The sequence below is a fragment of the Eurytemora carolleeae genome, unplaced genomic scaffold (assembly GCF_000591075.1).
Source record: "Eurytemora carolleeae unplaced genomic scaffold, Eaff_2.0 scaffold114, whole genome shotgun sequence".
NCBI classification, from domain to species: Eukaryota; Metazoa; Arthropoda; class Copepoda; order Calanoida; family Temoridae; genus Eurytemora; species Eurytemora carolleeae.
In genome coordinates, this window is record NW_019396465.1 from 83,301 (window position 1) to 107,396 (window position 24,096).

Here is a 24,096-nt window from a genome sequence, read left to right on the forward strand (position 1 = left end):
GGAAATTCTGGGGAATAGGTCCTCAGATGGTTCCATGGAAAAAAGTTCCCAACTATGTTTACTGGGTGACTTTGCAGTTTTCATGAGTGCAGTGACGTTAAACATCCCATGGTAATAAATGCGGTTTTTCGTAATTTACTCTCTATAGATATATTTAAGTATATACTTGCTGACGATAATATACTCGAAAAAAGTCTTGGAACACCAAGAAAAAATCATTGCCTAAATAAAATCTTGTATTTTGGTGTGTGATTCCGTAAAAGAATATGCTATAATCTAAGAAAGGGTTAATTTATTTTAAAATCAATTAAAATTTATATTTTAAAATTATAAAGTTTCAATTAAAACCAGTCATGTCTGACTGACACGACCTTAAAGAAATAAAAACAATTTTCAGACTTATTATAATTGCCTTTACAAATTAAGACATTTTGCCGAAAGGCCAATAGGTGAGGGTCGGACGGCATAGAGGTAAGTGCAAGCTGCAAACCCGTTTTGTGAAGGATCATCTGCGGGTCGGATATCAAACAGGTGTTGGTTGCCTTCCCCTCCTCTCTCTGGGCTGTAAGCCCATAAAGTAAACACAAGACGGATGTCATAGCCTGACATGGGATTCATCTTTCACATAAAAAATCAATGAAATATTCTGGTCACAGGAAACTATTATGTGAATTGTCAAAATTGCTTTTATCCTCCTCGGAATCGGATACTAGAGGAACCTTGATGCATCTATTATGGTTTACAACCACCGCCAAGAGAGAACTGGTTTCAATATTAACAACAATTAACTTTCCCTGCTTTAATACCTTGGTTTAGACTATACCTGTAGGTGCTATCTCATTTGAACTACTGCCGTTTGAACTATTGTTCATTTGAACTATTGTTCATTTCAACTACTGCACGTGGGACCACGTGAGTAGTTGAAATGAACAATAGTTCAAACGAGTAAATATATTACTCATTTGAACTATTTTTTAGTTCATTAGAACTATTTTCATTTGAACTATTAAAATATTATTAATGAAATAAACCAAAAATAGTTCAAATGAACATAAAAATAGTTCAAATGAAAAAAAGAATAGNTTTTATGTTCATTTGAACTATTTTTATGTTCATTTGAACTATTTTTATGTTCATTTGAACTATTTTTATGTTCATTTGAACTATTTTTATGTTCATTTGAACTATTTTTATGTTCATTTGAACTATTTTTATGTTCATTTGAACTATTTTTATGTTCATTTGAACTATTTTTATGTTCATTTGAACTATTTTTATGTTCATTCTGTGTAATGTTTATCTAATTAATTGTCATGAATATAACTTTATGGAGATTATAAAAAAAATTTAAAAACTGAATTGGGGTAGAAAAATAGTTCAAATGAGCAAGAAATGCGTTGATTTAAACTACAGGATATGACGTCATGTCAGTAGTTCAAATGAACAATAGTTCAAACGAACAATAGTTCAAACGAACAATAGTTCAAACGAACAATAGTTCAAACGTACCATAGTTCAAACGGCAGTAGTTCAAATGCGGATCCACCTACCTGTAAGACAGTAAAGCGCAAAGGTATTTGCAAAGGGGGGGGGGTACAGATTTAAAAATCCTATTTATTAACAGACTATTAAAAAAGCCGAATTTTGTAAAATTTTCGTCATTATAATTTCTTTAATCTCATAAATTTTGGGGGCAGCCGGCCGAAAGTTCTCTCTAAATATATTCAACCACTTTTTAACTAATTTATAATTATAATACTAAAAAGTAAAATTTATCATTATTTTATCAAGAGATCAAAATATTTAGACTAAAGACTATACAGTCTGTAATTATCACTTTCGTTTAAATGGCTCATTCTCCTTACAAAGACTATTGTTTGATAAAAAAAAGCAGAATTTAGAGATCTTAAATTTTCAGTCACCAGTGCATTGAGGATCTTGAGGCTTAGATCTTTTCTGTTCCGAGTATTTAAGCTCAAAAGAATTTTATTAATGTTGTTGTTGTTAAGGATCACTAAAGATTGAGAGTTTTAGATCTTCATATTGCTGTTGTTGTTGATCATTGAAGATTAAGAATTTTAGATCTTCATATTCTTGATATTGATCACGGAAGATTAAGAATTTTAGATCTTCATGTTGTTGTTAATGATCACTGAAGATTAAAAATTTTAGGTCTTCATGTTGTTGATATTGATCACAATCTTCATGCTGTTGTTGATGATCACAGAAGATTAAAAATTTTAGATCTTCATGTTGTTGTTAATGATCATTGAAGATTAAGAATTTTAGATCTTCATGTTGTTGTTGTTGTTCACTGAATAATAAGAATTTTTGATCTTCATGTTGTTGTTAATGATCACTGAAGATTGATGTTGTTGATCATTGAAGATTTAGAGTTTTAGATCTTCATGTTGTTAGCTAGGGATTCTAGCCCCTTTATTTCTGCGTTATTTGTTTGTAACCATTTTTTGAATTCATCATTTACTTCAGAATCAACAAGATCAGTCTCTTCAGAGGTCAAATCCTTAAATATCAATTTTTAAAACAATGGTAGGAGATAATATCAATACAAAGAAGACGACATTCAATTAGAATATTGTTTTATATCAAGCCTTTAAACAGTATATACACATAAACATGGAAAGAAAGAGAAGCTGTTTATTAAAAAAGCTTCTCTTTTATTACTTGTAATTCGGAAAACCTTGTAAACAACCAATACTTAAATAAAATTGTCGTCTTCGTTGTATTGATATTATTGCCTACCACTGTAATTACACTCCAAATTTTAACACTTATTCTAGAGATCTTGAATTTAAATCGCTCCAAATAAAAATGGATAATTTTAGAACCAGGTCAAATGTTCAGGACTTGTTAGTTCAAATTAGCGCGATTTAGAATTTAAAAAGTGTCTGATTTCTGTTGAACTTCATCTTTAATCTAAGGGTTTTTCAGGGTTGATAACAATAGAAGAAACAGGATCAATAATATATAAAAACTAGAAATTAGTTTGAACTTGATCAATCTTTTTATTTTAACAAACCTGAGATTCTAGAAAAACTTTCCAAGCTTTCACTGGTTCTTCTCTCTTCTCTAGTTCACATCGGAATTCATCTGAATTATTTTACAGTAAAAACAAGAAAGATTCAGATTGTCGTCATCGTTCTTACTTTTAACTATGACAGTCTCTAAGATTTTGAAAAATTCTTATAATTGATTCTAAAAATGTATTAAGTAAAAAATTAGTTAGAAAATACAGGATTCTCGGCTAAATTTCAATGTCAAAGAAAGAATGAAGATTATTCCACTGTTTTCAGATTATTAATATGAATATTGATTTAATAAGATCTGAATAATCTGATGGTGCACATTCTTAAGGTAACGGATTGATTTTCAAATATTTTGAGAAAAACACCACCTAAACTTGGAATTTTAAGGAATTTTTCTTTTAAATTATTATGTTTTTTTACCATTAAAGTTGTAATTTCTTTTTAGTTTTTTCCTTAATATTCTAATTAATCTTCAATGAGAGATTTATACCTGGAAGTTCTGTTAAAGATTTGATGTTAAGGTTTAAGAAAGGGATGAAGAACTGAGAGAACTGGATTGAATTCTGTGGAACTAGAACGGAGTTTGTTCCTTCAGGGTTTATGAGAAGAGGAGTAGGGTAGAAATCCAACCTAGATTTTCCTCGCCAACTCTTTAAATCGGAATCTACAAAAATATAGTGGTCGACGTTTATATCAATACATTGAGGACGACTTTTTAGTACAAGTTTTCATTGTTAACACGCTTTTTTCGAATCACAAGTTTAAAAGTAAAGAAAGAGAAGCTGTTAATACCTTTCCATGATTATGTGTATTCATGTTGTTTAAAAGCTTGTTAAAAATCAAAATTGAAATCAAACGTCGTCTTCACTGTATTAATATTTACCAAGACGAATGTACATTTGGTGAAAATACAACTTTTCAATTTTAAATGAATATTCGACCACATTGTTTGTCTCAGTCTTTCGTTTGTTTGTTGGGTCCGATTTTTTTGTGAAATTAGAAATTAAATTTTGAACACAATTTTTCTGAAAAACGAGAATTAAATGAGTGCGTGAAAATAACATAATTATTATTATTAAAAAGAGGGGCGCTAAGCATCAACAAATCCTAGTTTTATAAAGTGTTTTACCCTACCTAGACCAACGTAGTTAACATTGTACGGATAAAGACCGAGGTTGCCCGAGGTTCTTCTATCAATTATTGGTCTCTTCTCCGTTCTCATGTAGAGGCTAGAGTCCCAGGTCTCTCCGACAAGGACCAGGGAGGCCAGAGACATGAGGTTGAGGCCACTACAGCCTTGAACCCTTAGGATTTCATGAACAGGTCCCGTTACAATAGTTGTATTCACGCACTACAGTCAAATACAACTTTTAACCAATTCAAAATTAAATTTAAAAAACTGACTTGATTAGAAAATAAATCTAGGTTTTAAAAAAAGGTTAAACTAATTTTCCTTAGTGATTGTTAAGGACATTAGAGGGGAGAGAAGATACAGAAAGGAATTATTACACCTGAGCGAGTTAAGATTTTGCATAAAAAATATTTAAATAATAAATTATTTATTTTTTAATTATGTATAAGTACTTACTAACTGGATACTTGTGACATATAAAAATTTTCATAATAAATCTTTTCAAAATAATGATACCATGCATGTAAGTTCAAATTTAATTTAATTTTTTCGTTAACCTAAAAACTTTTTACTGACAAGTAAAAGAAAAAGAATCTTAACTATCCTGTGGATTTTAACATGTGCCCCGACCAAAGTGCTTGAACGTCTTGCACATGTTTGTTCAAATTTAATTTAATTTTTTCGTTAACCTAAAAACTTTTTACTGACAAGTAAAAGAAAAAGAATCTTAACTATCCTGTGGATTTTAACATGTGCCCCGACCAAAGTGCTTGAACGTCTTGCAACTGTTTTGTATAAAAGCTTGCTAATCACAATCAGTTTACGCGGCATTAGCACGTGCGCATTGGTCGCCATTTTTGGTTTCTCTATCTTCTTGGGCGGCTTGATTTCACCAAGAGGCCAAGATATTCTTTTCCCATCAGTTTTAATACATGCTAGAACTCCCTCACGTGTTGTTTTTAAGTGTTTTTGAATGGTTAAAATGATTTCTTCTGGTGGGATTGTTTTCAAAACTTCTGGGAACAATATTTTTTCATCATTTTTTAACACAGTGAAGGCAGTATCCCACACTCTGTTACGGTCCTTCAGGTCGTCTTTGAGACATAGAATTTCCCTAAAAAGATTAAATTTGTCAAACTATGTTTTTTTGTGTAATTTATAAATTTACCAAAGATCTTTAATCCGTTCTTGATAAAACTGAACATGAAGATCTTCGTCGTAAGTCTTGTGATGTTTTCTCTGCTCATCCAACTCAGGTTTGCCAGGCCAGCGCTCGGTGGATAATCGGTCAACTGAGCGAGATCTAGTCAGTCTGTCAGGATTTTAGAATTTAGTTTAATATTAGTTTTTAATGCTTTCTTTTACGACCAAAAGCAATTATAACATGCAGACAAATACGTGTTCAAGAAAGCAAAGGGAAAATGTTTTTTACTTTTTAATTTGACTTCAAAAAATATTTTTGGTCATAAGGTTTTTGAAAATCATTTAAGTACAGTGAAACCCTTAATAACGAATACATGGAAATTTTCATCAAATGTCGTATTCTTCACTTTCTGATAATGGAATGTTGCAGATAGTTAGTTTTTTAATTAAATGATTATATGGAACTCTTTAAAACTGTTCCCGCATATTCATGGCTATTTGTTTATTTTCGCAAACACTGAAATTTACGTAATATAGTATAAAACATATTAAAAAATTGTCAAGACGACATTTGATAAATTCTTCCGATGTATTCGTTATTAAGGGTTTCACTGCACGTCACATAAAGATCAGAAAAAAATCAGAAAGAATCAGAAAGAAAAAGAAAGAAAAAGCAAGAATCACAAAGAATCAGAAAGAATCGGAAAGAATCAGAAAGAATCAGAAAGAATGGGAAAGAATCGGAAAGAATTGGAAAGAACCTCAGAAAGAATCAGAAAAAATCAGAAAAGATCAGAAAGAATCAGAAAGAATCTGAAAGAATAAGAAAGAATAAGAAAGAATCAGAAAGAATCAGAAAGAATCAGAAAGAATCAGAAAGAATCAGAAAGAATCGGAAAGAATCGGAAAGAATTGGAAAGAACCTCAGAAAGAATAGACTGAAAGAATCAGAAAAAATCAGAAAAGATCAGAAAGAATCAGAAAAGATGAGAAAGAATCAGAAAAGATGAGAAAGAATCAGAAAGAATCAGAAAGAATCAAATAATCAGAAAGTTAGAATTTAGTGACGGACTTGTATGCCAATGAATATTAAGGTACTACTGAGTTGTACATAATGCTTTTTCAGTCATTTTTTAAGTTTTAAAATGCAAATCATTTTCTCGAAACCCACAAAAAGATAACTTTCTATTAGTGAGATAAAGAATTAAGACTCCATTAGAATAATTATAATTTCCATTCTGTTTTGGACTACTTATACAAAATTTATCTATTTTTCTATCTATCTATTTATCAAAATATATCTAAAAGCGAATTCTTCCTTTTGGTGTAAACTTCAAAAAGTTGGAGAAACAGAGAGAAGAGAAGAAGATTTGTGCTGATTTCTTCTTCTCCTTCATTTCTAGATAATAAAAAAATTAAAAATATTGTTTAAAAATCTATTTCAATATTATAAATTCGTAATACAAAAGAGTGACATAAACGATTCCCAGCCGTACGCTTTAAATATTTATCTGAGAAATAATTTCCTTCAACTTCTCATTATTTAGTTCTCTAATCTAAACCATTTATAACGCAATTTACAAAACATTTTCGAGATAAAATCAGGAATACATATTAAGATTATTCAGATTGAACAAAGTTTAATAGAGTTACAAGATCCATAAGACTGTGGACTGTGGAAAAGGAAAATGATTATCAGACTCAAGTTATTAATTTAAATACTTCAACAAACACAAAACACAGCAACTGCAGAGTGCACAGACCCATTTACCTTACTAAGTTGATTTTCAAATTACTACTGCAAAACTTATTTGTAAGATTGCTTGAATATCGTCTTCCTATACCAGAGGCCGAATTTAAAGAATTTGAGCCGCGGTTTAAATTTAAGCCGCCGCTCAAATATGGTTGGTTCCACTTAAATTTGTATCAAATGTTTCAAGATTTAAGCCGGCGCTCAATTTAAACCGGGTTTTGGCAGATTTAAGCCGCGACTAAAATTCTTTAAATTCGGCCTCAGTTCGTGACACTTTAAAATTTTGGTGACAGCCCCGAAGTGACCGGCCCTCTTTATAGCGTGACATGACCGATTCACGGTATTTTTAAAAGTTTATTTCGATACCGTTGTGAATCGAACATACCCCTCTTATTTTTAAATGGAGGGTCCCTTAAAATTATACCAGTCTCTTAAAATTATACCAGTCTCTTAAAATTATACCAGTCTCTTAAAATTATACCAGTCTCTTAAAATTATACCAGTCCCTTAAAATTATACCAGTCCCTTAAAATTATACCAGTCCCTTAAAATAATACCGGTCCCTTAAAATTATACCAGTCCCTTAAAATTATACAAGTCCCTTAAAATCATTCATTTAATAAATCAATTTTAAAATAAATTTTTGAAAAGGTAGAACTAAATAAAAATGAAAAAGGTAGAAAGAACTAAAACACACCTGTTAAAAAAACGATGAGTACAGATGAATAAGGCCCGAGAATTCTCTTGGTATAAATCACAGTGCTCCGAACACAGTTTAACAAAATAATCTTCAGTAATCTAGCATTCAACAGTTCTAACTGTGCTACAATGGTCGGCGATTATAACAATACAATGAAGACGATTTTTTAATTTAAATTTTGATTGTTAACATGCTTTTTGCGAAATTGCAAGTTTACAAGATCAAAGAAAAGCTTTTTAAATGACAATTTCTCTTTGTTTCCATGTAAATGTTTATTTATGCTGTAATAATTCAAAATTGTAATCAAAAGTCGTCTTTATTGTATTGATACATGAACAAGATATATATACAAGATATATATACAAGATAAAAAAAAAGCTTTTTAAATGACAACTTTTCTTTGTCTCCATGTAAATGTTTATTATTGCTGTACTATTCAAAATTGTAATCAAAAGTCTTCTTTATTGTATTGATATATAAGACGACTGTATTAAAACAACAAAAAGAAAATCAAATTTTGTGTTTAAAATGGCATAAGCACGCTAGTTAAAAAACAACTAAACAGAAATTAAAAGGTTAATGTTAAAAATAGTTAAAAAATAATAATTTTTCTGTTATCTGTAATCCTAAAACAATTTAAATAACAAAAATGAAATTGAGCTTAAAGGGAGTGACCGGCTTGACACTGTAGTTGAGCTAAGAGAACAGTACTGTATACGGCCACTCTCTTTAATCCTTCAAGGATTGAATGTTAACTGTGATTATCATTCTTCTTTTTCTTAATTCACACTGAAAGAGAAAGTAGGCGTAATTCCCAGTAACCCTCCATATATAGAGTGGCACGCCAAATTCACAACGATACCCTTGAAGCGTTGTAAACTCAAAAATGAAGGAGATATCTTTAATTTCCCTTTAAAAATTGAATATTTCCACTACTGTGCTTTCTTTATAAAACGTGACTTGCGTTGCTATAGAAACATGACAGAAAAAGAGAGAATTAAACACTAGAAAAAAAGACTATTTCTTTCATATTATTGATCGTTGTAAATATTGCACATAGGACATAGGTCTGCAATCCCTCTAAACCAAATATTTTTTAAGAATCTCTTCAACGCTAGTTCTTTTCTGGAAACCAGGCGTAATTATTTTAATCAGAATCTGAACTGAAAATGCCTGGTTTAAATTCCCCCGGAGCAGGACGGATTGAATTCTTCGTATCCCGTCAAATGTAAAATTAGCTCCAAGTCTCCCTAAAAGTTTAAGAAGTAGAGAACTTGAAATTTCACCATGAACATATTACAACTTTATTAATGCCGTTAGAGATAGAAAGCATGGATGTTTTCCAGTTCAAAGGTTAAATTTAAAGCATCTTTGGAAATTTTTTTATTTTTTTATGACTCTGAACCAGAGGCAGCTAATAGGCAGAAACCATCTGGAAAATTGGAGGAAAGGGACACAACATTTTCTGGCAACAAGGAAGAGGGGAATGCTTCTAACTCCTTCAATTCGGTTTTTAAAATTGGAAAAAAAAGCATTTTACAATTTTTTGATAATCTCTTTTCATAAACCGCCCGGCCCCGGCCCTGCAAAATTACCTGGAAGGAGGAGGTTTTCAAAAACCTCAGAGTTGACAAAAAACTTAAACATTGTTCAAATCATCTGAAATTAAATCATTGAAAATAAAATAAAAATCTTATTTATTATTCAACATTCAATTATAATGATAATCTAGGTACATATATGGGCGACAATTTTCTCCATTTGATCTGAAAATAAAAATATTTATATAAATTATATAAGTTTTCTATTCCATCCTTGTTCACCAATTTTGGAACTCAAGTTGTTTATGTTTTCTCTTCATGTGCTGTTTCAATTCTCCTTTTCTCTTAAAGAATTTATCACAAAGCGAACATTCCTCAAAAATACCGTCAGGTTTATCTTCTTTATGTTGCTGAAAAAGAAAAAAAAAAGTATTTATTTGTTAAAACCAATTAAAGAAACTTAAGACGTTAAGTCCGTAAAGAAGTAATGTCAAGTGACCATCAAATTATAGAGTACCATGTCCGATTCACAATATTACACATGTGGCGGGGGGCAACGTACATTTGATTAGAGACTGTACAGAAATATTAGAGAAATTGAATAAAGCTGCAAGGCGGCAGGAACTATTGAGTACGTCTAAGCCACCATATTGATGTTTTACAAACCTTTGAATGGGGGGATGCACTGTAGAACGGTATTTGTTAATTAAAATTTAGTTCAATTCAAAACTTTAAATTTCACACCATAAACACGAATTGTAATTACTATGGTACAAATATTTAATGTGTGCATATCCCGCTTACTACATGTACACTCTACAGATGAAGCCGTACTGCGTGACCTCTTGGATAAAATCAGTGGAGAGTTCAATTCCTTGTGTACACCGAGTACACCACATACATCTAAAATCTATATACTTTTTTATCTAGGTATTACACACAATAAACCCTTCTTTGATCAAGGAAATCTAAGTGAAATTTAATCATTTTCAATTGTAGTTACTCTATGATATACTACGGATTAATCCCTGAGAAGCAATAAAGAATACAATCATAGTGTTACACCTTTTTACACAGAAAATCGACGATATCTTCCTATTTGAGACTCAAATAGTGGGTAAAATGGTACCGTTGTAAATCGGACTAGTTGATCATAAAATGGAGGTCACTAGAAATGACGTCTACATTTTTTCACTTTTTAACCCGTCTTACCTTTATACAATGGTAGATGAGTGTTTTCTTATGCTGAAAGCTTTGGAAACAATATTTGCACTGGAAATCAAATTTTCCTCCCATCTGATGGCTGTTCTTTATGTGCATCGTCACATACCGTTTACCACTAAACGTTTTCCCACAGATGTTACAAGAGTTGGATTCCTGAAAAGAAAATATCGCTGATAGCAAGTATAAACGATCACAAATGAAAATACATCAATTTTTTGATTTTTTGATTTTTAACTGTTTAACTGATGAATCTGTGCAAAAATGTCGGTATCAAGCAGTGATCACATTGATAGAACTGATCTCCATCTAATGCAAACCAAAGGATTAAGTTTATTCCTTATCGATACCCTGCGGTTGTCATAACCTGTAGAGATAGTTGACGAGATCTTGCATTTATCCTCAAACTTAAAAGTTCAGACCTCTGAAAACTTCAGAATGAGATATCCATAATCCCGATTACTTAATCTGAGTATCCAATGGGCAAACTTTTGATTTTCTTCATAAACCGTTCTTTCTTGGATAAAGTAGAGAAAAATCAAAAACCGGGTTTTCTTAATTAGAGAGTTCCTCCCATTTCTGTATATAATCTTAAATGGCGCGCAAAATATCAAATTTATCGACTTTATATACGCGACTCTGATTGGTTGAAATTTATACACTTTTCAGGATACAAGTGCAAGATTAGATTAGTCTCAATATTATGAAAGAGAGGATCATGCATTAATCTCGATATTCACCATTCTAAAGTTTTCAGCTCAGAGCTGAAAACTTTAGAATGAAATATCCAGATATCCCGTCGAATAATTAATCTGAAGATTAAAATCATGCATTAATCAAGCAATATTTAATCTCGAGATTAAGAAAAAGAGTGGTTTAAGCCTTAATCCTGATATCCACCATTCTAAAGTTTTCAGCTCAGGTCAAATTTCAAGAATTCTAACATTACAATATCCCTAGGCCTAGCAGGGTTTCTAATGAAAGGAAAGATTGAAGGATGAAGACAATCAGTATATTGCCTTATGTTATCTTTGTCGACGAATACATTAGAACAGATTGAAAAATAAAAAAAATAACATGTTGTCAAAACAAAAAATTTATTTCGGAATTCGATAATTAAACAAGTTTTTTTTAATCCGCTGTTTTGAGATTTTTATGCAAAATAAAAGCCTCTGCTCCCCCCCTCTATATACCTTTGTATGATCTTCCGCGGCATGCAGGGTTAAGTAGTGTTCAGCAGGAAATTTCATGCCGCAGGTCTTACAGATACTCTCACAGTATACTTCTCTACAATAACAATGACAATAACGATAGCGATAGCGACAACGACAACGACAACGACAACGACAACGACAACGACAACGACAACGACAACGACAACGACAACGACAACGACAACGACAACGACAACGACAACGACATTAACAATAACAATATGGAATATCAACAGCAAAAATAACAATTAATTACTAAGAAAATATACAAGAATAACAATCAGTAACATGATATTAATAATAAAGATAATTAGGAACAAAAATAACTTCAATTTTTATTTTATCCTGACACCAAGAAAAGATTTTCCCACAAGCAAAGTGGAATATTTTATTACTTTCAAGTAAATCTGTTATGAAATGTCCAAAACTTTTTATTTAATTTGGTTGGGCTTATTTTGGGAAAATTTTGCTCTTTGGAAAAATGTTGAAACTAACTTGTGTATCTCCTTGACATGTGAGCATAGTCTGAACCTGGAGTAGAACACCTCCATGCACAGGTAGCACTGCAGGTTCCTCTCAAAGTCCCCGTGCACCTCGTGCTAAAATATTTATAACAATGTCATCTGTTCTGTTCTGTTTACAACATGCTATGTTCCGTTCTGTTCTATAAAATGTCCTGTTTTAAATATTCTGTTCTGTGCATATCGTAAATGTTTTATAAAATTAGTTTCCTTCCATTCAACTATTTTAACTTCATTTCAAAGAGAAAAAATCTCAAATTCCTTTCAACCCAAAACTATTTCAAGGTTTTAGAAATTGTAAACATTGTAAAAAATGTAAACCAACCCCTTATGTAATATATCTTGTTCTTGTTATTAAACTCACCTTGTGTTTGACGCAGCTAAACATATCTTTAAACAGTTGATCACAGACATCACATGACAGCATGGCTTCAAGTAAATGTTGGCTTTTGTAGTGAGTTATAGCCTAGAGTAATACATTTTGGACTTTAGGATACAGATCTAATTATTTTGTAGTGAGTTATAGCTTAGAGTAATACATTTTGGACTTTAGGATACAGATATAATTATTTTGTAGTGAGTTATAGCCTAGAACAATACATTTTGGACTTTAGGATACAGATATAATTATTTTGTAGTGAGTTATAGCCTATAATAATACATTTTGGACTTTAGGATACAGATATAATTATTTTGTAGTGAGTTATAGCCTAGAATAATACATTTTGGACTTTAGGATACAAATATAAGTATTTTGTAGTGAGTTATAACCTAGAATATTACAACATTTTAGACTTTAGGATACAGATATAATTATTTTGTAGTGAGTTATGGCCTAGAATTATTCGGTTTGGTATTTAGGATACAGATATATCCATTTCGGGGGTTTTATCTAAAACCACTTGACGAACATTTGGACACAATTACGTGTTACAAATATAAAAATTCTTAAGTCAAACATTCATCCGTATTTATATTATCCATTTCTGTCAGGAATGAACGATGTAATTTCAATTACCCCCCCCCCCCCATTAAAACAATTGCGTGATCGATTCAAGACTTCATAATCAGTTTTAAGAAAGAAAACAAGGGTATAAATTCCTTGTTTTCTTTTTACCTGGTTGTACTTTTTGAATTTTTTCTCACAAAGAATACAGTAATGTAGCGCCATCTCGTCTCTACTTGCCAGACGAACTATTCCTTTATCATCCAGATAATCAGCATTCAACTGGGTCTAAAAGAAAGTTGTCTGTCTGTTTGTATCCAAAAAAAAACGATTGGGCCGAATCTACTTGCCGCAACGCACACGACCCCAGGGTTAAGGTTTATGGATGGTTGAAACTTAAGTGAAAAATTTTACCTAGAAAAAATGTCAATTTTAGAATTCTCTGACAAATCCGCAAAATTTTAAGTTTTACAATTATAAAGAAAAAATGGCCGGTTGAAAATAATAACCCTAGTATCTTATATTTTGCCATTCTGATATTGTAAATTCCATAACTGAAAACTCTTATGAATATTTGATGAAATCTTAATATCAAATAAAACTTACCCCCCTCCCCCTTCCCATGTCATTTATTTATTTATTATGGCAACCCTAAAACTACGAATGGAGTTAGCAATGACGCCTGTCGGCACCTTCCTAGCTAAATGATAAAAGGTCATAGTTTCAGTATTTATTGGAAACATCCCCATCTTTAGAGCACAGAAAATAAAGAAAAATACGGTTGAATAACCTTGTCTATTTTAAGAGTAGTTAGTGGAGATTCAGTTCCCTTAGTTTTCTTCCTCTTCTTCCCTAGTCCAGATCCAGGTCCCATTTCAGGTTCAGGTCCTTCTCTGAGTCTTCTCGGAGCCCCGTCCTGGTCCACTATAACGATTGTATGGTTCATCTGATTCATCCTACCCTCTTCCTCCTCCTCCTCCACTTCCTCTGCTGCAACCTCTGCGGGTGGGGTTGCCAGTTCTAATCTCATATCCGTCGTTAAACTTATGATTCGGGATTCACAAAATCTAAAAATTAAATGTTTAATATATCCATTAAATTAAAAACTAAAAATTCCCTGGTTCAAAGGTTGATAACGGTAATTTTCGTGGATTTTCATCTTTAAACATTCTTTTTAAGTTCAGTAGTAGAGTTAAATCAGAACTTACTCCGCTATTTGATGACATTGTAATGTTTGAGAAATAGAGATTAAATTGTCCAGATCATTTATCTCTACATCATCAAGAACATCCTAAACATTTAATTACATGATCAAGAACATCGTAAACATTAATTACATCATCAAGAACATTCTAAACATTAATTACATCACCAAGAACATTCTAAACATTAATTATATCATCAAGAAAATCATAAACATTAATTACATCATCAAGAACATCCTAAACATTAATAACATCATCAAGAACATCCTAAACATTAATAACATAATCAAGAACATCCTAAACATAGATTATATCATCAAGAACATTCTAAACATAAATTAAATGATCAAGAACATTCTAAACATTAATTACATGTCAAGAATATCCTTAACATTAACTACATCATCGAAAACATTCTAAACTTTAATTACATGATCAAGAACATCCTAAACATTGATTACATCATTAAGAACATCCTAACTATTAAGTACATCATCAAGAACATATTCAACATTAATTACATAATCAAAAACATTCTAAAAATTAATAACATGATCAAGAACATCCTAAACATTAATTACATCATCAAAAACATTCTAAACATTAATTACATGATCAAGAACATCCTAACCATTAATAACATCATCAAGGGAATCCTTAACATTAATTACATCATTAAGAACATCCTAACTATTAAGTACATCATCAAGAGCATATTCAACATTAATTACATAATCAAAAACATTCTAAAAATTAATAACATCATCAAGAACATCCTAAACATTAATTACATAATCAAAAACATTCTAAACATTAATTACATGATCAAGAACATCCTAACTATTAATAACATCATCAAGGGAATCCTTAACATTAATTACTTCATAAAGAACATCCAAGTTATTAATTATATCATCAAGGACATCCTAAACATTAATTACATCATCAAGATCTGAAGTGAAAATTAATCAACTGAAAAACAAATATGATGAATTTATTAGTGCTTAATCTCAGTATGATAACAAGTAATAGGAGTATGGAGACCTTCCAGGAGATTTAAGTACCTGTAAAGCCCATGATCCGCATAACATGGCCACGCACGTGGCTCTCTTTGCGTGACTACTTCAAGTATTCAAGTATTCAAGAACATCCTAAACTTTATCAAGCACATTCCAAACATTAATTATATCATCAAGAACATCCTATACATTGATTACGCCACCAAGAACATCCTAAACATGAATTTACATCATCAACAACATTTTAAACAACAATTATATCATCAAGAGCATTCTAGAAAAATTCACTTTACTACTTAACTAACCTGGAATATTATTCGGTTAAGCAGAGACATATTAGAGATCGTAAAACAGTCAGGGAGTATAACAACCCTAAATATATCAATAATAAATACACAAATACACTTTTTCAGTATCATTATTATTAATATCATCATCAAACGACCTAGATTGAAAGTGTAACTTCGCAAGCCTGAATATCTTTATATTATTTCTAAAATACATTTTAAGCTTGATTTCTTATTAAATCATACCTTAACGCATTATCACATGCTCTATAGCTTTACAGAATAAAATTGTTTGTGCAAGAATGTTCAAACTTTTCCTGGAACCTCACAAATATGAAGCTTCAAGATCATTTCTTTTTGTAAAAGAATTATTACATTTTTTTTTCTTAAGATTATCCTATTAATCATTGTTCACCTATAATTATCTATCCTAGGAACAGAATGAAAAAGATCTTTAAGAAATGGAGATATCGATGCCAGTACCATTCCACTCGCTAACATCTAGAAGAATAAAATTATTTAGGAAAAATAACTCTTCCAAATTCGATTCATTTAAACTTAAATACAGGTGAACAAAACTACAAAACAAACTTAAACAATGAATAAATAGAGGGTGTCAAAAATGGCAAAGTCGCTTTATTTCTCTTTGACACCTTGTGCGTTTATAGAAATATCAACTTTAGCCATTTTAAAATTATTTTTAATATTCCTTTTTTTAAAAGCTTCCGGCCCCCATTTTAATAACTACTTAAGTGTCTATCAATCAATTCTCTTGTAACGCGCACACTAGTTCTAACCTTGGCACTAGTTTCAACAATCCTTTGTATTCTTTTTAGAATTTCTTGGATGATAGCATTACATGTGCAAAGTAACTGTTCTATACCTCTCCATCTGAGCAGATGAGTAGGACATCACAAAGTTCTCCATGTGAGAGTAGAGATGGGATCTGGGAGGTAATCAATTTCTCCTCAAACTCCTGGTACGGATGTCGGATAAGTTAAAAATTTAAGACGTTAAATCTAGTATTAAGAGTTACCCACGAAAGATGAGACTTAAAGGTAGAGACAGGCTAGGCATGGTAGTTCAGCTGAAAGTGCAGCATTGTAGAGAAAAACTTTAAGATTCATTTGATACCAATGAGACATTTTTACGGTGTACAACTTTTAAATGAATTCACCAGTTGTTTCAGTTAGAAGAAAAAAAGGTTTTTTACAAGCTGTTCAGGAACATATTTCTTAAAAGAATTGATTATTTCATTATCATCATTTCCTTTGCTGTTTCTATAATTTTATTCGCAGATTTCTTCAAATATCGTCTTCACAATAAAAATAAAGAAAACCTCCAACAAACTACCCAAACTGAAAGAATTTGCATAAACCTACGAGATTTAAAATAAATTTTAATTACTTATTTTCAATGATATAAGTTCAGTATATTTCTCAATCTGTTTGTATACATGCAACTAAATAGTTTGTAGAATAGTTTTTGTTACATGTTTTGTCCATGTTATTTAAGAATTGTTAAAAACTTTCTTCTGCTGACTAAAACAACTGGTGAAATATTACAAACGATTTCATGCACTTATTTAAAAATTGCACAACGTAAAAATGTCTCTTAGGTATCAAATGAACCCTAAAATTGTTCTCTACAATACAGCACTTTTAGCTCAACTACCATGTCTAGCCGGTCTCTCCCTTTAAATGACGACCTAAAACTCCCTAGATATGCCGATTTGAAGTTTATATTTGGTCTTTGGAATTAAAAATAGGTTTCTGTGGACCTACTGAACTATTTAAGACAGTAAAAAAAATGCGGGGAATCTTAAATGTTAAAGATAAGTCTGAATAAATTCTGTCTCTTAAAGCCTCATTCTTTGTGGGTAACCCTGTAAAAATCATGAAGTCATTTATCTTACAAGTAACCAGATATTTGAACTACTTTCTCAATGGTCAATTGAGACATTAATTCCTTGAATCTAACTTTTTAAAAAGATCTCAGTTCTGGTATGCAGCTTGAAGGAAATCATAGTTTACAATTTAGAATTTTGAAACTGTGTACAATGTACACCTTAAAAATTGTACAAGGTGTACATTGTATACAATGTAAACCTTGTAATATAAGGGAATGTGTACTTTAGGCAATAACAAGAAGGAAATAGTCAGTTTTAGTTTAATTAAATCAACCGATGATAATCATTTATGGAACTCTTTAGAGAATACCTTGAAATAAAGCTGTTTAAAATTCTAAACTTACCTTGTACTGTATCTTTAAAGTATTTGGAAAGGGTCCCTTCTCCTGGTTGAGAAGGTTCACTTTCTCCGGGAGCAGGTTTTCCTTCTCCGGGTTTAGCAATCTTACCAGAACGGAGTTCTGCAGCTCAGGGTTCCAGGTTGGACCCGGAGTTGGCTAAAAACCAGTTTACAATTTCAGGGAGAATAAGTAAAAGCAATTTAAAAAGATACAATATAATTCTCATTTAAGTATATTCAATCAACAAGGGTATAAAAATAATAGCGTGAAGTTTTTAAAAAAGCGCATACAACTATTTAATCCTTCAAACATTAAAAGACAGAACTCATGACATTATTATCAAAATACTTCAGATTCCATTTTTAAAAAGTACTTAGTAAAAATTGTAGAGTAAATGAAAAATAATGAGGTTGAGTGAAAAAGTTGAGATCGTTAAAATACATTGAAAATGACAAGGTTATTTTGTACAAAAATGCGGTAAAGCTTTACACGGAAAAAGGTTGAAATTTTAAAAGCATAAAAAATATTTGAGTACATTATTTTCAAATACTTACCTTTCTACTGATCTTTATAGTTCTAGATGCTTGTTGCCCCTTCTGTGGTGTTCCTCCAAGCTTCCGTCTAAAATGAAAAATAAAAAATATTATTTTTTCAAATTGCTGTGTGGAGATTGTAAATACCTATTTAAACCAGTATGCTGCAGACTAATATTATTTGTAGCAGGTTCTAAAAGATCTTGAAGTTTTCTCCTCCGAAAGTTAGGCTCCTGCGAGAGTATTCTCCGACCTTGAGTATTCTCCGGCAGTATATTTGCTCCCCCGGACTCCTCAGGGAGAATAGTCCGACCTCCAGTATCCTCTGGGAGAATACTATCATGAGGTTTCATGTTGAGGTTCATGTTCTCGTGAAGTCCGGAAACTAAACTCTCACGTAGCTCTCTTTCCTAGAAAACAAATAATAATTTTTCAATGAAAAAATTAGAATTTATTAAAATTCAGGATTTGTATAAATTAGAAAGAATCTAAATCTGGAAGAGTTTATGTCTTTAAGGTATTGACAGAGGGGGGGGGGGGGGAAGATAGTTTTTAATAAAATAAAAAAAGATAATTATTTTTATTTACCTCTGTCGTCATATCTTCAGGTTCCAGGACAAAGTTAGGTATTTCTCCAAGTTGTATTTTCATAATCCGTCCTGGTACTCCTCCCTCTATACCCTCTACTCCAACCTCCTAGATTAAATATAATTTCTCCGAGAGTTGTATCTTAATAATCCGTCCTGGTACCCTACCCTCTATATTCCTACTTCAACCTCCAATGTCAAAACTTCAAATTTGTTCTTAGGTAGATATGTCCATCTTAGAGTAAAAAAGAGAAAGCGAATAAAGGCCAAATCAAAGATATTTCAGAAACTATTTGAGACTTTTTTCAGGTCAATTTTTTTTTCAGTGAAAACAGATGCAAAATTATAATTTACAGTGTGACACATAAAAATGTGGAATAGGTAGACTCAAGCTATGATGTTAAATAGTCCAATAAACATGAAACACAGCAATTGTGCAGTGCATAGTGTGTACACTGTACACTGTACATAACCATTTAACTTTATACGTTTATTTATAAGCTTCTGGTAAAACTGTGTCTTGACAACATAAAAAACACAAACTGTAGAATAACAAAAAGGAGATAAAACTGTACCTGGAGAATAATATTTCCAGAGCCGGTTTCATCTGTTGTGTAAACAAGCTTCCCCAGCAAACTTTGCTCTTGTCCTCCCTCATCAGTGTACACAATACCAGTCATATTTTCAGTACAGTCCCTTGATAAGAACAGTACAATACCAGTCATATTTTAGTATAGTCCCTTGATAAGAACAGTACAATACCAGCCATATTTTCAGTACAGTCCCTTAATAAGAACAGTACAATACCAGTCATATTTTCAGTACAGTCCCTTAATAAGAACAGTACAATACCAGTCATATTTTCAGTACAATCCCTTAATAAGAACAGTAGAATAACAGTCATACTTTCAGTACAATCACTTTATCAGAACAGTACAATACCAGTCATATTCTCAGTACACCCCCTTAATCAGAACAGTACAATATTAGTCATATTTTAGTATAGTCCCTTGATCCGAACAGTACAATACTATTCATACTCTCAGTACAGTCCCTTAGTGAGAACAGTACACAATACCAGTCATATTCTCGGTATAGTCCTTAGTCAGAACAGTACACAATACCAGTCATATTCTCGGTATAGTCCTTAATCAGAAAAGTACAGTACAATACATTAGAAAGTAAATGATGAATAAAAGAATAACAATATATCTTGACATAACAATAACGATACCACCTATACAACCCTAACAAATAACCATAGAAAAATGATACAAATCAGAAGAATAAAAGGATCCCAAAATGTACACGAAAGAAAGAGATGGACCCAAAAAACGACTTTAAAAGAACAAAAAAAAATCTAAACCCAAATGTAACATGTGACACAAACAGAATAAACCCCAAAATGGCTTCAAAAATACCTGGATCCCAAAATATCTCCTTGGCTCTCTATTTGTCTCAAAAACTCCCTGGAATTCGAACAATCATTAAATCAACAAAAAATTTGCCCATCGTCGACATTAGACGATAAATGAGAGAACTTAAAGGGGCTGTAGAGTGTAGAGTGTAGACGTGATATTAAGTAATTTCAATTTGAGGAAATTCTGATTTAGTAATACCTTGAGAGATAAATAGAAGGAAGGGGGGGGGGGGAGGGCGAATATTAAAAAAGATTAATGATTTAGTTTCCTGTGATCTGGTTCTGGTAGTATGGAGAAATCCTCACTAATATCCATTCGTATCTAAATAAGATACTATCTTTATCTTCTAATTAAATTTAAAACTTTTTTTGGTAAAATGGGTTTTTTATTGTTCAATTTCACTTTATATTAATGTTATTATGTTTTTCTCAACCACCACTATCTTTAAAACCATAATTCAGATGGAGGCACAAATATGAGCTTTCATTGGGTTTGGTGTAAAAACTGAAGAAAAAGGGAAGGGGGAAGGGAAAAGGAAAAAGGGAAAGGAAAAGGGAAGAGAAAAGGGAAGGGAAAAGGGAGAAAAGGGAAGGGAAAAGGAGAAGAGGGAAAAATGGGAAGAGGGAAGGGAAAAGGGGAAGAAGCAAAGAAAAAATAGAAAGAGGGAAGGGGAAAAAGGGGAAGAGGGAAGGGAAAAGGGGCAAGAGGGAAGGGAAAAGAAGCAAAAGGGAAAGGAAAAGGGGCAAGAGGGAAGGGAAAAGGGGGAAAGTAAGGAATACACCCCTGCAGCAAACTTCTTCGAAATTTTAGAAACCTTTAAAATAAAACTATTTTTGAAAATGGGGGGGCGGCAAAAATATGATTCTGAAATGGGGGGGGGGGGCAAAAATATGAGTCTCACAACTAATATACACCCTGAAACTATTATTTAAAACTAACTCGTGGATGTAAATGATGTAAATGTGGGGTACTTTTTTGGAAAATTCATGCTAACGCATTATTTATATTTGTCTCAGGTTCTTAAATATTTATTATGCCCATACAAAACTTTTCTATATTTCATGGATTATTTAATCGATCTTTTTCATTTTAAAATATCAATTTTTCTCCACCTTTGCATCTGTTAGAAGATTGGAACTGAGATTCATCACTGAGCAGTTTTGATTTATCTTAACAGTCTTTAAACTCTGAACCTTGGAGAACCTGGATCCGTCCTCAAACCTATCCAACCCATCCTTCTTCTTATCTCCAGTCTGGTCTGGTTCCTCTGAACCTGTGCTCCGGGTAGCGATACAGGACTCCCTGGCCAGCTTTAGTAACTCAGGGTGCTTGAAGCAAACCTAAACATAAGATTTTAACATCATGGAGAAAGGAAGAATTAAGGCTTAAGCATTTAAAAGAACGATCAAAATCTTGATTTGCTTTTCTTTTTACAATATAGACTAGTTTGAGTACAACAGTGTTGCCTAGGGTACTCAATACTCATAGTTACTCCCGCCGTTTATCCTCACTAAGTCGTAAATTACGATTTTTGCAATTTTTCCCTATACAAGTTGACCCACTTTATTCAGAATCTCAAAGCCAAGCAAAGAACATTCCTGTGCTTTTCCCGAGTACTCTATTTATTTAAGGCAAATCAGTCAAGGGGTTCATGATCTATGATCTGACATCCAAACAAACAGACATTACAACTTTATATATAGATACAGTTTTACCAGGAAATGGCTGTCCCTCCATGAATGAGAAAACAATTTCAATCCATCTTTAAGAACTGATCTTTAGGATACATAAGGGCAAACAAATAATATGCTACTTAATTGAAATCGGGACAGGGTCGTCAGCATTTTCCCCGAGACAAGGAATGGCAGTAATGACTATACCTACCAACCCAGATATAAACTCACCTGAATGAATTTCACCCCATGAGCCACCTCCTGATCCATCAGCTTATGAATCTACCCCAGGTATGAACTGACCTGAATGGATTTGACCCCTTGAGCCACCTCCTGACCGATAAGCTGGTGAATTTTCTCCAACATCTGACCTGAAGAACAATTTAAAAACATTAGTTAACGTTTAAAAAGGGACTATTTACGTCATTCAGTTATTCTAAAGGGACTGTAAACGTAATTTCATGTGACCCACCATGGATTAAGTGCATGTCATGTAATATATTTGAGCTTACTCTTTTATGTTTCCCTACAAAAAATGCATTTCTTGCTTAAGAATCATTGTGGAAATTATCAAAATTAAATACTTAATAATTTCCGAAATAACGTTATCTTCCAAATTGTTGACAACATTCAGGTTTCATGGATACCGTTGTGAATCGGACATGATCCTCCTTGTCAGTCCCTTTAATTTTGAACTCGGACACAACTTTTCCAATGAAAAAAGCTATATAGCAGATTTTAACAAATTAGAGGAACAAGAAAATGTTGTCTTTCTTTTCCGAAGTTGTATCTGAATGTCAAGCAATCAATCAGTAAATCAATCAATTAATCAATCAATCATTCAACCAGACTTTTAGGGACATATCATGACTAATACTAATCAATAATTTAAATAAGGATTTACACTTCGCGATTGATTTTTCAATGATTTTTGTTTTAAGGTTTTATTCAGGATGGTTTGTTATTGGCAATTTTAAAGTGAATTTTTAATTAAAATCATAGATACAATTTCTTTCAAATACAGATTTTCTTTTCATTACCATTTAATTAGTTTTCTATATAAATTTATTTTTGCAAACCTTTGAATGTAAGATTACAAGGAAAAGAGCAGCCACACAATGTCCCATCTCTTTTTTTCGCGCATTTCTAAAAAAAGACCACTAATATAACATAGTATAACTTTTCGACTAAGAAGATTATTCAATGACTCAGTGGTGGAGTGGAACTAGCTATTAAAAAAGAGATAATATTCTAGGTTTAAAAACAGGGAAATACTTATGGAGAATTTTCTAAAAAATAAAAATGTCTTGCAAGTGAACATTTAAAAATGAAAACTTGAAAGAAAAACAGAGAGGCTTTTCCTTTATTACGGATATATATAATATATAACTCAAACATTCATTTCTATTCCCCAATTCAGCGAGAGAAAGAAATCCTCAACAATTGTTTCCAATTCGGGCAAACATCCTAAAAAAGTGGTGGGAAGGGGGGGAGGGAAATAATTTGTCAGAAATATACACTCCCGTAACTATTACCGTACAGTACCCCTCCAGGTATTCCTCGAGTGCGGACTGAACATCTTTGTGAGTAGTTTTACACCCGGGCAGCTGGCAGACCAGACGCTCATTCTTCGTAGATACAGACATTTTTCTGAAATAAACGAGAAATTTTGAGGTGGTTTTTTTTTACAATTTTTAACTTGACAAAAATTGTGTGTCCTCAACAATTCTGAATTATCAAGTGTTAGGTTAGAAAAGTAGAGTTTGAAGCAAATACTCAGTTAATCACATTTCCGTTTTTATTGTTTTCCCTCAGATTTTTTAAGTTACCTAAAGTGTGAACTAAAACTTCGCAAAAGGCTAAATTATAAAAATGTGTGGAAACAAAAACCGAATGAATTTGC

The 24,096-nt window shown here is 32.0% G+C and overlaps 2 protein-coding genes across 3 annotated transcripts; both read right to left on the bottom strand.

Moving 5' to 3' along the window:
• Positions 1 to 1,731: 1,731 nt before the first annotated feature.
• Positions 1,732 to 9,438, bottom strand: LOC111703793 (TBCC domain-containing protein 1). Its single transcript, XM_023475857.1, has 11 exons — positions 9,371 to 9,438; positions 8,949 to 9,025; positions 7,773 to 7,873; positions 6,641 to 6,721; positions 5,348 to 5,491; positions 4,916 to 5,293; positions 4,501 to 4,558; positions 4,182 to 4,398; positions 3,538 to 3,711; positions 3,041 to 3,111; positions 1,732 to 2,524 (listed from the first exon to the last, which is right to left on the bottom strand). Exons 1-11 carry the CDS (start codon positions 9,420 to 9,422, stop codon positions 2,399 to 2,401), a joined length of 1,479 nt encoding a protein of 492 aa, XP_023331625.1. The 5' UTR covers positions 9,423 to 9,438; the 3' UTR covers positions 1,732 to 2,398.
• Positions 9,434 to 24,093, bottom strand: LOC111703792 (uncharacterized). Of its 2 annotated transcripts, XM_023475855.1 has the most exons (22): positions 23,729 to 24,093; positions 23,273 to 23,339; positions 22,497 to 22,564; positions 21,633 to 21,860; positions 20,789 to 20,841; positions 20,521 to 20,568; positions 19,675 to 19,795; positions 19,101 to 19,208; positions 18,660 to 18,922; positions 18,534 to 18,600; positions 17,983 to 18,135; positions 16,613 to 16,705; positions 16,145 to 16,230; positions 15,748 to 15,814; positions 14,427 to 14,509; positions 14,009 to 14,285; positions 13,390 to 13,506; positions 12,637 to 12,738; positions 12,247 to 12,350; positions 11,731 to 11,824; positions 10,529 to 10,693; positions 9,434 to 9,726 (listed from the first exon to the last, which is right to left on the bottom strand). In XM_023475855.1, the coding sequence occupies exons 1-22, from the start codon at positions 23,837 to 23,839 to the stop codon at positions 9,595 to 9,597; spliced, it is 2,607 nt and encodes an 868-aa protein (XP_023331623.1). In that variant the 5' UTR covers positions 23,840 to 24,093; the 3' UTR covers positions 9,434 to 9,594. The 2 variants fall into 2 exon arrangements, with proteins under 2 accessions (XP_023331623.1, XP_023331624.1); XM_023475856.1 differs by lacking the exons at positions 9,434 to 9,726; positions 10,529 to 10,693; positions 11,731 to 11,824; positions 12,247 to 12,350; positions 12,637 to 12,738 and adding an exon at positions 12,929 to 12,982.
• Between the last annotated feature and the right edge of the window lie 3 nt (positions 24,094 to 24,096).

Coding starts and splice junctions, on each gene's coding strand:
- LOC111703793 (XM_023475857.1), bottom strand. CDS start 9,422: ATGTTTAAGTTTTTTGTCAACTCTGAGGTTTTTGAAAACCTCCTCCTT. Junction 9,026..9,370: donor TGAAAACCTCCTCCTTCCAG/GTAATTTTGCAG, acceptor TTAAACTTTTAG/GGAGACTTGGAGCTAATTTT. Junction 3,112..3,537: donor ATCTTTAACAGAACTTCCAG/GTATAAATCTCT, acceptor AAAATAATTCAG/ATGAATTCCGATGTGAACTA.
- LOC111703792 (XM_023475855.1), bottom strand. CDS start 23,839: ATGTCTGTATCTACGAAGAATGAGCGTCTGGTCTGCCAGCTGCCCGGG. Junction 19,796..20,520: donor GGAGATATTTTGGGATCCAG/GTATTTTTGAAG, acceptor GTTCTTATCAAG/GGACTGTACTGAAAATATGA. Junction 18,136..18,533: donor CTATAAAGATCAGTAGAAAG/GTAAGTATTTGA, acceptor ACTGGTTTTTAG/CCAACTCCGGGTCCAACCTG.